The sequence below is a fragment of the Hemitrygon akajei genome, chromosome 9, assembly GCF_048418815.1.
Source record: "Hemitrygon akajei chromosome 9, sHemAka1.3, whole genome shotgun sequence".
NCBI lineage: Eukaryota > Metazoa > Chordata > Chondrichthyes > Myliobatiformes > Dasyatidae > Hemitrygon > Hemitrygon akajei.
In genome coordinates this window covers 62,777,832-62,791,224 of record NC_133132.1, presented here as the reverse complement: position 1 = coordinate 62,791,224, position 13,393 = coordinate 62,777,832, and the positions used below count along the sequence as shown (strand labels likewise).

The window sequence follows — 13,393 nt, the reverse complement described above, 5'->3', positions numbered from 1 at the left end:
TAATGTCCTAGAGTGGCTAAGTCAGAGTCCAGACCTTAATCCAATTGAGAATTTGTGGTTGGTTTTGAAAAGGACTGTTCACTCACATTTCCCATACAATCTTAAGCAGTTATGTAAAAAAGGATAAAGACAAATTACAGTGTCCAGATGTGCAAAGCTGATAGAGACCTATCCACACAGACTTAAGGCTGTAATTGCTGTCAAAGGTGCATCTACTAAATACTGACTTGAAGAGGGTGAATAATTATGCAATCTATTATTTTCTGTTTAATAATTATAATAAATTTTGACCAATTTGTTTTCACTTTGACACAAGAGTCTTTTCTGTTGATCAGTGTCAAAAAAGCCAAATTAAATCCACTGTGATTCACTGTTGTAAAACAATAAAACATGAAAACTTCCACGGGGTGTGAATACTTTTTATAGGCACTGTATTGGATATTTGCCCTGGTGTATAGGTGAGTTGTTGAATCCATGGGAAGTTGAAGAGAGTAAAGGGAGAATAAAATGACATTAACAAGTTTACAGTTATCCACTTTACTGTTATTATATTCCAGATCATGAAAGAATAGCACTGGGAAATGAAGAAGGTTTGTTTGTCGTGCACGTCACCAAAGACGGTGAGACTTCCTTACCACGTATCTTCACTGAACAACTCCTGTGCCGTTCCGCATACAATAGATTTTCATACTTGTAACTCTCACTTTGGCTAGCAGCTTAATATAGGGGATGAAAGCCCCCCCCCCCCCCCCCCCAACCAGCCTGGCCAAATTTAAGAAATCTCATTTGGGAGGATGCTGCACAATGTGTCTCCCATTACAAATCAGTACCACAAAATAACAAACCGTTCACAATATGCAATTAAATGATTGAGTTTTATACTTCTTAATTTGACTATATGGTTAGTAAAGAAAACAAAAAAAGAAAAGGGACCCATTCTCCTGAAACAGTCTAATGCGCGAATGTTAGAGCTCACTGATAAGGCCATTCATCCATCATCGACCTCCTCCGATCGTCACTGACCTTCGGACCCTCGCTGCAAGTCCACTCTGTCTGAGGTTTACCAGCTCTCTCCATTCCCATCTTCTCTCCTTATCTCACCCTGGCAAAAGAACCGCAAATTCCCGGCTCCCAGACACACAAGAAAGAACAACATGATGTTCATTGGCTAGCCTGCCCCGTTATCTCTAGTCATAACCCAAACATTGCTGCAACAGAGAAACCATTACCTCAGCAGTGGAATATTATAAAGAAGCCATTACATTGGCAGTGAAACCTTATAGCGTGTTACATACTTATAACCTTTATTATCAATGTCAGCAAGTAATATGCTTTATGTTTTGTTGCCTGTCGGTTTGTGTCCTGGCCATGTAATTGAATTAGAAACATAAAACCCTACAGCACAATACAGGCCCTTCAGCCCACACTGCTGTGCCGAACATGTACCTACTTTAGAAATTACCTTGGGTTACCCATGGCCCTTTATTTTTCTAAGCTCCATGTACTTATGCAGGAGTCTTTTAAAAGACCCTGCCTCCACCACTGTTGTTGGCAGCCCATTCCACACACTTATCACTCTCTCCTCTGTACCTACTTCCAAGCACCTTAAAACTGTGCCCTCTCATGCTAATCATTTCAGCCCTGGGGAAAAAGCCTCTGACTATTCACAGGATCAATGCCTCTCATCATCTTATACACTTCTATCAGGTCACCTCTCATCCTCCATTGCTCCAAGGAGAAAAGGCTGAATTCACTCAATCTATTCTCATAAGGCATGCTTCCCAATCCAGGCAACATCCTTGTAAATCTCCTCTGCACCCTTTCTATGGCTTCCACATCCTTCCTGTGGTAAGATGACCTCAGGTGAGTGCAGTACTCCAAGTGGGGTCTGACCAGGGTCCTGTAACATTACCTCTCAGCTCTTAAACTCAGTTCCACAGTTGATGAAGGCCAATACTCTGAGTGCTGCCTTAACCACAGAGACAACCTGTGTAGCAGCTTTGAGTGTCCTATGGACTCAGACCCCAAGATCCCTCTGATCCTCCACACTGCCAAGAGTCTTACCATTAATGCTATATTCTGCCATCATAATTGACCTACCAAAGTGAACCACCTCACACTTATCTGGGTTGAACTCCATCTGCCACTACTCAGCCCAGTTTTGTATCCTATCGATGTCCCGCTGTAACCTCTGACAGCCCTCTATACTATCCACAATACCCCCAACCTTTGTGTTATCAGCAAATTTACTAACCCATCCCTCCACTCCCTCATCCAAATCATTTATAAAAATCTCGAAGAGAAGGGGTCCCAGAACAGATCCCTGAGGCACACCACTGGCCATCAACTTCCATGCAGAATATGACTCATCTACAACCACTCTTTGACTTCTGTGAGCAAGCCAATTCTGAATACACAAAGCAAGGTCCTTTTGGATCCCATGCATCCTTACTTTCTCAATAAGCCTTGCATAGAGTACCTTACCAAATGCCTTGCTGAAATCCATATACACTACATCCACTGCTCTACCTTCATCAACGTGTTTAGTCACATCCTCAAAAAATTCAATCAGGTTCATAAAACATGACCTGCCTTTGATGAGGCCATGCTGACTATTCCTAATCACATTATGCCTCTCCAAATGTTCATAAATCCTGCCTCTCGGGATCTTTTCCATCAACTTACCAACCACTGAAGTAAGACTCACTGGTCTATAATTTCCTGGGCTATATCTCTACTCCCTTCCTTGAATGAGGGAGCAACATCTGCAACTGTCCAATCCTGAACCTCTCCCGTCCCCACTGATGATGCAAAGATCAAAGATCAGTTGTAAGTTTTCTTCCTATAAAATCTTCCTGTGGAAAAAAATATGGTTTAAATCAGGGATAGGCAGCCCTAAGAAATGAAACTCATACAGTTGAAATAGTATATCTTCCAGTGATCAAGTGGGAATACAAATTTCCGGTATAAAAATATGAACCCTTCCATATAAATTTTATCATAGCAGCCATGCCAAAAAATTGCAAACCTCTTAAACAAATTTAACAGTACAAACTGAGTTTGAACAGTTAAACTTAAAGGTAAGAAAAGTACAGCTGATAGCTTGATCACAGGTGAGTTAAAGCAGAGTAATGTTGTCTCTATGTGATTGTGTTGTCTGAAGTTAAACATGACAGCAAAGTGCAAACAATCTAATTTTCATGTAAAGTCTTGGGAATAATGTTTATAACTTCAGTTTTGCCAGTTTTCAATTGGAAGAAAATTTTGCCCTGCCAGTATTGCATTTTGGACAACCAGTATTAAGATTTTGTGATAGTGAAGGGATCAAGAGAGGTGGTAATGAAGTAGAATTGAATGTTATAAATGGATGTTCTCATCATAAATAGAATCTGATGGAAAGAAAATAGGTGAGAGGGAACAAACCCATATTGAGAAGAGAAACCACTAAAACTGGAAAGATGAAAATGAAAGCAGAAGGATGGTGTAGTTAACTGCATGAATGCTGATGGCTGGAAAGATAGTTCATAGTTTTTACAATTAATTCAGAATGTCCTAAGTGACTGATCAGAACTGTTAGTGAAACCTAATTAGGGATGATTTAGGCAGAGTTCACATTATAAAGGGGAACGGATTGAGAGGAAAGGGAAGATGGAAATAAGACTGTAATTTGCATGGAGGGGTAATCTGGTGCAAGGATAAGGCAGCAGACTTTAAGAGATGGAGACAGAAACAAAAGCTGTTTACACCATATTTTGTTAGCTCCATTGAGTGCCAGGAAGAGAAGAAGACTAATCAGCAACTTATTAACAACAATCAAGAGACCAGAAGATGGGTCTTGTGGGCAAAATATGATTGTGAAAGGTATAAAGGGAGGGAGACCACATGAGATGTCAAACTGAGGTGGAAGAGCAGGCAGTACCTGAAGGGGAAGGAGAAAATGGCAGAAAAGCACACTCTTAAGCTCATTGAAAACAAGGGGGAAAGAGGGGTTTAAGCAATGGCTTCAATAGAAGCTGGGAGTTGGCAGCATTCTTGGCTCTGCTCTGAATGGCAGCTGTGTTTGCTCCATTGTTGCTGAGTCGGTACCTGAAAGCTGTTACCAGCTTTGGGAAGATCTAAGAGCACAGAAGGTACAATGTAATCACATATCAACAGAATGAAATCTTTTCATCTCTCTTTGGCAGAAATCATTCGAGTTGGTGATAACAAGAAGGTCCACCAGATTGAGCTGATTTCGGGAGAGCAGCTGATTGCCGTTATATCTGGGCGAAACCGCCATGTCCGCCTTTTCCCCACGACGGCTCTTGATGGCCGAGAGGGTGACTTCTTCAAGCTGGTAGAGACGAAGGGCTGTCAGACACTGGTGTCAGGATTGATGCGCCATGGCACTGCCACATGCCTGTGTGTGGCCATGAAGCGCCAAGTACAATGCTATGAACTCAACCAGAGCAAAACCCGCCACAAAAAGTTTAAAGAGATCCAAGTGCCAGGAAACGTGCAGTGGATGGCCATCTTCAGTGAATGCTTGCTTGTCGGCTATCAGTCGGGCTTTGCCAAGTACCCACTGCAGGGAGATGGGGGTCCTGTTAGCCTACTGCATCCCGATGACCACACACTGTCCTTCATCATTCAACAACCCAACGATGCAATCTGTGCAGTGGAAATTTCAAGCAAGGAGTATTTATTGTGTTTCAGTACTGTGGGCATTTATGTGGACTGCCAGGGTCGAAGGTCAAGGCAGCAGGAGCTGATGTGGCCAGCTATTCCCACGACATGCTGTGAGTTTACTTGGTTCTTCTACCTGTAGTTTAGGAAATGGTTTAGGTAATTAATTAGCAGATGAATCCAATTCCCAGCATGGTACTTGGGCCTAAAGTGTAAAGAAGTCTTATCTACTTGCATGTAGAGTTAGTTACTTACCACAAGATCAGAGCTTGAGGAGATCCATTGTGCTAATGGAGTGGGTTCAGCACAAAATAAGATGGGCCAAATTCAGAAAAACATTTAGTTTTTAGCCTGAAAACAGGCAGAGTTACATTCAACACGTAGAATGTAACACAGAAAAAGGGCAGGACACTTCTGCAGGAAGGGGCCTTGCCTAAATTACGTTTTCAATGTTCAATGTGTACATGAATCTTCTATCTTCGTGTGAATCAGCAATGGAAGTGCTTTATGCCAAGAAGACTATTCTGCAATGTTAACACACTTTTTTAAAACTAAACTTTGTATTTCCTTTTAAATTATGGTATTTGCTTTGATTCTACTTGTAATCTAAATGGTTTGTAATGAGGAGAATTTCAAGTCTTGATTTCTTTAAACATCAAAGCCCAAGTTTAAATCTAGATGATGAGGTGTGTGAAATAATGAAGAAGCTGAGAAGAGAAAAGCATTCATCTTATCCTAAGTATGGTGTTCTGTATATTAACTCTGGAAAAGGGAAAGGCAATGAAGGAAGAAGAGGGAATAAAGAGCTTGTTGTAACCACAGGACCACTGAATAAAACATGAAAGCGCATTGGAACCGAGGGTATAACTTGAAAGGGGAGAACTGGATCAATCCCTGAGGATAATAGCAAAGAGGAGAGCTTGGTGGATTCCTGAGGATGAGAAAGTTCATAGAATGCTGAAAGACAGTGTCTGAAAGCTGTCATTGTATTTTTGATGCAATTTTAAGGGAGGAGAAAGTGCATTAGATCTCTGGGAACAGTGAGGGGAGAGGTAGATCTTGTTAGAAGACTGAGGACAGTGAGAGGCAGAGAGTTGAAGACTTATTGATCTCCGGTGATAATGGGGAAGAGGATCATTTGATACTTGGGGAGAATGAGGGGGAGCAGAAAACTTGCTGCATCCTGAATGATAGTAAGAGAAGGAAGAGCTCATTGGACCGGAGAGAAAGGACATTTTATGGGATCTGCTCATCACCACGTGGCTGAGTAACGGGGCAATGAATGTGTGGAAAGCTTATTGAATTCTTGAGGAAAGTGGGTGAGAAGAGAACTATTGTATCCCCAAGGATAAGATAGTAGGGTGGATAGCTCACTGGATCCCCAAAGGCAGTGCACAAGGGAAAAGATCCCATAAATGAGGTAGTGGAGGGCATATCAAAACCTCACTTAACTGAGTGACAGAGAGAGGAGCTTCTTAGGTCCTGAAGGCTAAAACAGAAAAGGAGATGAGCAGTGATTGTGCCAGATGGTGGTCGGGAATCCTATAAGACAGGGGTGTCAAACTCATTTTAGGTCGTGGGCTGGATTGGGCAAAATGCGACTTCATGCGGGCTGGATCAATAAACTGCAGGAAATATTTTCCCATATTCCAGCTAGAGGATATAATTTTGGGCAAAGAGGAAAAGATTTAGAGGAGATCTGAGAGGAACGTCTTTCACCCAGAGGGTGGTGACCTGAAATACACTGCCAGAGGGAGTGGTGGTAGCTGGATCATTTAAGATTTAAGAATTTCAGAGGTATTTAACTGTGTAGGTAACCATATGAATTACCTAGGCATAGGGTAAAGACCACTATTTGCTGGAAAATGGGTTTATTACAGAATGCTGTACACTGGTCAGCATGGGCTAGTGGGCTGAATAGCCTATTTCTACGCTCTTCAACTCTATGAATATATACATGTTTTCAACTATTGATGTGCAGGTTGGACAACTGAAAAAAAATGTAAATGATGCTGAGCTAATCCTGATGTTACGTCCCCTTGCTGGTTCTAATCAAAGGATGTTGGAGGAACAACATAAAAACAAGTCCACCCTCAGTGCCACACGTAACATGGTGTTCATGACAGTTCTTGCTCTTTTCAGCTGATCGGGGTCCAGCAGCTATTGGGTATTTGTAGGATGAGAAAACCAGAAATTAACCTACTCACCCAACCTTGGGAAACTGAAATTAAACTTAACTCCAGAAGTCTACACACTTCCCTAATCTCAGACAGCCTGGAATCCACAGTAAGCACTACTAGAGTCACCCAGAACAAATGAAGTTGATGAGTATCCTGAGATTTGTTCTATTCTGGTAAAGACAAAGTAAGAAATATCTGGAAAATGGATATCCTCAGTTCTTCCAGAACATGTCACGGAACTTCACTTAATCCCAATTTTAGATCTGGTGAAGGTCAGAATTTCCAATGTACCATCTATTGTTCTGTGATGTGCTTTGGGGGTTTATTTATTTATAGGTACTGGGCATTGCTGTTAACTGCCTAACTTTTAATTCCCGTTGGGCGAAGTTATTGATTCAATACCATTGGGCTAGAAGTTCAAGATGTAGTCTCAGCAACACTGAGAGAACTAGTGTGTATTTCCATGCAATCTTGATGTGGATTTCGTGTGAACATGCAGGTGATGCTCTTCCTATGTGCCTGAATGTCCTCATCAGTTGTGAATTGTAGAAATTAGTCCCTGGAAATCAAAATTTACTGAAGCAAGTCATCTTCTAGCGTCAGCCAGTGGATGTAACATTGAAGTGGGTAGATTAGCTGGCTTATTGGTACTGAAGCCCAGCATTTAATAACACTGAAATATACTGGGATCCATAGTTCACTGAAAATTTCTACAGAAGTGGAAAAGGGGGTAAAGGAGGCTCATGGCATGCATGCCTTCATTGGTGGAAGTCCATTTGCCGCCTTTAGAGTTTAGAGTTGAGTATAAGAATAAGAGTTCATGCGGCAGCTGTATGAAACCCTTCAGTCAGACTCCAGTAGGAGCACTGTATGCAGTTCTGGTCCCTCAATATAGGAAGGATAATGAGACAGTGGAAAAGATACAGAGGAGATTTATCATTTGCTGCCTGGATTAAACAATATGAGCAATAAGAAAAGATCAGACAAACTGGGGTTGTTCTCTCCAGAGTGTTGGAATCTAGGGGAAATGCTGATAGAATTTGTTTTTAAATTATGTGAGGTATAGATAGTCAGAATCTTTTTGCTAGGGTAGAAATGTCAAAACATTAGAAGAAATGCTTTTAAGGTAAGAGGGGGGAAGTTTAAAGGTGACATAAGGGCCAAGTTTTTGTTTTACAGAAAGAGTGGTAGGTGCCAAGGAATGGGTTACCAGGAGTAGTAGTAGAAGCAAGCAGTTTGGTAGAATTTAAGAGGCTTTTAGATAGGCACTAATATGAAGAAACAGTTTTAGATGATACACACAAAGAGAACATTTTGTATAAATCAACATCAAGTTAAGCACAACATGCTGGGCCAAATGGCCTGTCCCATGCTGTACTGTTCTATATTCTATGAGGTATCTGAAATGTTTAATATTATTAGGGATCTTGACAAGGTGGATGTGGTGAAGATATTTCCTCTTGTAAGAGAATCCAGAACCAGATTTAAAAATGAGGAATTAGCGCCAATTTAAGATGAAGCATTGATGAAGGTAATATGATTATTAGGTATTTGGAATCTTCTTTCCCGAAGAGCAGAGAAAGCACAACCTTTAAAAATTTGTAAAGCAAAAGATATATGGATATTTGATAAACTGAGGATGAAAGGTTTCTAGGAGTAGATTGGAATATGGAATTGAGCTTGCAAACAGATCAATCTTACTGAACAGCAGCAACACACACAAAATACTGGAGGAACTCAGCAGTTCCTCCAGCATTATCTATGTGTTGCTTGGATTTTCAGCATCTGCAGACTTTCTCTTGTTTCTCTACTCAGCAGAATAGATTTGAGGCTTGCTACTGATTTTTATGCATATTGTACTTTTTTCCTTCATCCTTCCATTCAAGTGTCTTTTTCCCTGGAAGTCTCTGAGCCACAAATTGATGATAACACTGTAAGGAATAATGTGGATCACGGGATCTTTGTGAGTAGGGGAATCAACCATTTATCTCCTCAATTTAAGGAAGGAGATATAATAAGGATGTTGACCATGAAGCTGTGATAACAATTGTCAGGTTATAATTGAAACATGGTATTTACATGTTTAATCACCAGTCCCATCTGTCTGTGACATTTAATAAGTAAATCCTTTCTGAGCTAAGGCCATTTGTTCCTTATTTAAATGACAGTGATTGTATACATTGTAAAAGAACATATCACTCTTGCTGGAAGATTCATTCCATTACCACACCATCCAAAAGATTAAACAACATTAGAGGTGAATGATGAACTGTTCTGTAGGTGGCGCCCCTGTGCCATGCCATGTGTTTGTGCTAGGAGCTGAATCTCTGAGCCAGGTTTAAGAGTTTCATGTGCATGCAGTTTCATTCAGTATTTATTGAATATTTATTATATGTGTTGCTCAATATGACCCTGTAGAGATTTATGCAATCATGAGGGGCATACACTTTCGCACACTTTCTCCTAGGATAGGGAAGACTTTACAACTTTGCGACTCCTCACTCGGAGTGTCAGACACCCTGAGCCAATAGGCTGGTCCTGGACTTATTTCCACTTGGCATGATTAACATTATTATTTTATTATTTATGGTTTTATATTGCTATATTTCTACACTATTCTTAGTTGATGACCAAGTTCTGACACCTAGGGTGTACTCATACTCTTGTTGCCTGCAGACATACCTTCAGCATGGAACAGTACTGGATCCTTAATGAAGTGTGAAAATAGTGGGTTAAAGACAGGGTGTTTCCTTGAAGTGTAATCAAAAGTCATGAGATTTTACAAGGTGTGAAAACACTAATGAAACCCCCATGGTTACTTCCAGACCACTGTATTGTCTTTGTCCTGGTTCCTGTTTCGGAAGCTAAACCTTGTCATTATCGAATATGTTTAGAGATCATAATGCTTAAGGTGATTAAAGAAATATTTTTAAGTCAATGACTTAAAATATTTGGATATTTAAAGACAGGAGCAAGGCAAGAAGCCTGGCTTAGAAGAGTACAGTTGTTGTTTAGTAACAATTGGAGACAGTATCTGCTGATATCCTTAATAAACCCACTGATTCTCACAGCTACCTGAACTATACCTCTTCCCACCCTGTCACTTGTAAAAATGTCAACCCTTTTTCTCAGTTCCTCCATCTCTGCCACATCTGCTCTCAGGATGAGACTTTTCATTCCCGAACTAATGAGAAAGGGGCTTCCCTTCCTTTCACCATCAATGCTGCCCTCACCCGCATGTCTTCCACTTTCACGCGCACCTGCCCTCACCCCATCCTCCTGCTGCCACACCAGGGATAGGATTCCTTTTGTCTTCACCTTCCGCCCCACTAGCATCTGCGTCCAGCACATAATCCTCTGTAATTTTTGCCATCTCTAATGGGATTATGTATCTTTCCCTCCCCTCTCATTTTCTGCTTTCTGCAGAGATCACTCCCTTGTCCACTCATCCTTCCAGGTACTTATCCTTGCAAGCAGAACAATTGCCACACCTGCCCTTACTCCTCCTCCCTCATTACCTTTCAGGGTGCCAAACAGTCCTTCCACATGAGGCAACACTTCACCTGTGACTCTGAATCTGCATCCAGTGCTCCCAGTATGGCTTCCTGTATATTAGTGAGACCCGGCATAGACTGGGTCAGCATAGACTTTGCTGAGCACCTCTGGCTTAACTTTTCTGTGCCGACCAAAGTGGCGTCCTGGGCTAATCCAAATTGCCTGTGTCCGTTCACCAGATAAAGCAGGATCTCCCTGTAGTCACCCATTTCAATTCCACTTCCCATTCCAGCATGTCAGTCCTCTACGACTCCTCCTCTACTTCTTCGTTCTACTTCTTCGTTTCCCTCCTCTACAGTCCTCCTCTACTGCTGTGATGAGGCTACACTCAGTTTGGAGGAGCAACACCTTATATTCTATCTGGATAGCCTCCAACCTGATGGCATGAACATCGATTTCTCCAACTTCTAGTAATTGCCCTCCTTCACCATTCCCCATTCCTGTTTCCCTCTCTTGCCATATCTCCTTACCTGCCCATCACTTCCAGACTTGAAAAAGGGTCTCAGACTGAAGCATCAACTGTTTACTCTTTTCCATAGATGCAGCCTGGCCTGCTATGTTCCTCCAGCATTTTGTGTGTGTTGCTTTGCATTTTGAACATCTGCAGATTTTCTCGTGTTTGTGTTACTGTTTCATCTGAAAGGACTGCATCATGGATGGTGGGAGGGAAGATGGTGCAAATTTGAATGAGAATTGTGGGAAGGGAAGATAGTGGAAATTTGAATCAGAATTGTTCTTCTAGATTAAGTAGGTTAGTCTTTTGTTCTCTTATCCCTCCTTATCTGACAAACTCCACCATCACCAGAGCTGATATAATTAATCTTTGCTATGGTGTTTCTGTGGCATGTACAGTACATCCAATTGTGTGTTGGCGTGTGGCCAAGTGGTTAAGGCGTTCATCTAGTTATCTGAAGTTCAAAACTTGGCTGAGGCTTGCGTGTGTGTCCTTGAAAAAGGCACTTAACCACACCTTGCTCTGCGACGACACCGATGCCAAGCTGTATGGGTCCTAATGCCCTTCCCTTGGACAACATTGGTGGCGTGGAGAGGGGAGACTTGGGCAACTGCCGGTCTTGCATAAAAAAAATCCTTGCCCAGCCTTGCGCCCTGGAAACTTTCCAAGGTGCAAATCATGCTCTGTCGAGACTAACAGAGGCCTACACACACAAATCCAATTGTACCAATTCTTTGTTTCTCACTTTTTTTCCTCATATGTTGCTTTACTTTTTATTATATTTTTTCTTTTTATTAAATTTTTTTGATCCCCCCCTTGCTGATTTCTAAAATACTCACAACCTTCAGGCCTATTGCTGTTTCTTAGAATAGTATTAACCACTGACTCCATCCAACTCCCTGCTGTTTCCCGTCTCTGCTTGTTGAAGAGACTGTAACTCCATCTTCCCCATTTTTCAGTTTCTTTGCAACATGTAACAACTTTAACCCCAGCCCTTACTATGACCAGCTGAGTTGAGAACCACTGGTTGGTTTTGGTGTAGGAAGGAAGTCATAAGATTTTTGGATCTTTAGGCTGTCTTCCAGGAAAGGTGGGACCGTACAGAAGAGACGGTTTTCACCTGAACTGGAGGGGGAGTAATATCCAAGACAAAGCCAGGAATCAAAAGGTTGAGCATGGTACGACTAGTGTCCGAAGCTGTGTATATTTCAATACAAGAAGTATCCTAGGAAAGGCAGATGAGCTCAGGGCATGGATCATTACCTTTTTTTTAATTTATTCATTTACAGGGTGTGGGCATTGCCAGCTAAGCCAGCATTTATTGCCCATCTCTATTTGCCCTTGAGAAGATGGTGATGAGCTGCCTTCTTGAACCACTGCAGTCCCTGAGGTGTTGGTACACCCACTGTGCTGTTAGGGAATTCCATGATTTTGACCCAGCGATACATTTAAAGTCAGGATGGTGAGTGACTTGGAGGGGGATTTCCAAGTGGTGGTGTTCCCAGGTATCTGCTGTTCTCATCCTTCTAGATGGTAGTGGTTGTGGGTCTGGAAGGTGCTGCTTTGAATTGTGATAATTTAGCTATTAGTGAGACATGATTGCAGGAGGGGCGAGACTGGCAGCTCAATATCCCGGGATTCTGTTTAAGATGTGACAGAATGGGAGGGATTAAAGGAAGAGGGATGGCATTACTAGTCAGGGAAAACATCACAGCATTGCTTCGTCAGGACAGACTGGAGAACTCGTCTAGTGAGGCATTATGGGTGGAACTGAGAATAAGAAAGATGTGACCAATTTAATGGGACTATATCACAGACCACCCAACAGTCCTAGGGATTTAGAGAAACAAATTTGTAGAGATATCACAGACTGTTGCAAGAAACATGAGGTTGTTACAGTAGGTAAATTGTAACCTTCCACATCTTGTCAGGGAATCCCATACTGTAAAAGGACCAGATGGAGTAGAGTTTGTCAAATGTATTCAGGAAAGTTTCCTTCATCAGTATGTAGAAGTCCCAAGGAGAGAATATGCGACACTGGATCTTCCTTTGGGGAATGAGACAGGGCAGGTGACAGAAGTTTGTGTAGGGGAACACTGCATTCAGTAAACACAATGCCATTAGTTTCAAAGTAAACATGGGTATAAAGATTGGGACAGGCTCTTTTCTGGCAAATGTGTACTTGGTAAGTGGGAAGCTTTCAAAAGCAAAATTCTGAGAGTACAAAGCTTGTATGTGCCTGTCGGAATAAAAGGTAAAGAATACAGGTGTAAGGAACCTTGGTTTTCAGGAGATATTGAGGCCATGGTTAAGAGAAAAAAGAGATGCAAAGCAGGTATAGGCAGGTAGGACAAAAGAGGTGCTTTTGGATTATTAAAAAAATGCAAGAGAACACTCAAGAAAGAAATCGGGAGGGCTAAAAGATGGCATGGATTACCATTCTGATCTTCCAGAGAAGGTGAAGGAGAATCCTAAGGGATTCTACTGATATATATGTTAATTGCAAAAGGATTGCAAGGGAAAAATTGGTTCTCTGGAA

The 13,393-nt window shown here is 41.7% G+C and overlaps 1 protein-coding gene across 10 annotated transcripts in view; it reads left to right on the top strand.

Moving 5' to 3' along the window:
• The window catches only part of LOC140733174 (serine/threonine-protein kinase MRCK alpha-like), a 575,430-nt gene that overhangs the window by 537,162 nt on the left and 24,875 nt on the right, over positions 1–13,393 (top strand). For all 10 annotated transcript variants that reach the window (XR_012100237.1, XM_073056117.1, XM_073056119.1 and 7 more), the window contains 2 exons: positions 558–620; positions 4,185–4,778. Coding sequence is in view for 9 of the 10 variants with exons in the window: in XM_073056117.1 (XP_072912218.1) it covers positions 558–620; positions 4,185–4,778 (657 nt within the window). In the remaining variant the exon portion in view is untranslated. The remainder of the gene's footprint in view (positions 1–557; positions 621–4,184; positions 4,779–13,393) is intronic.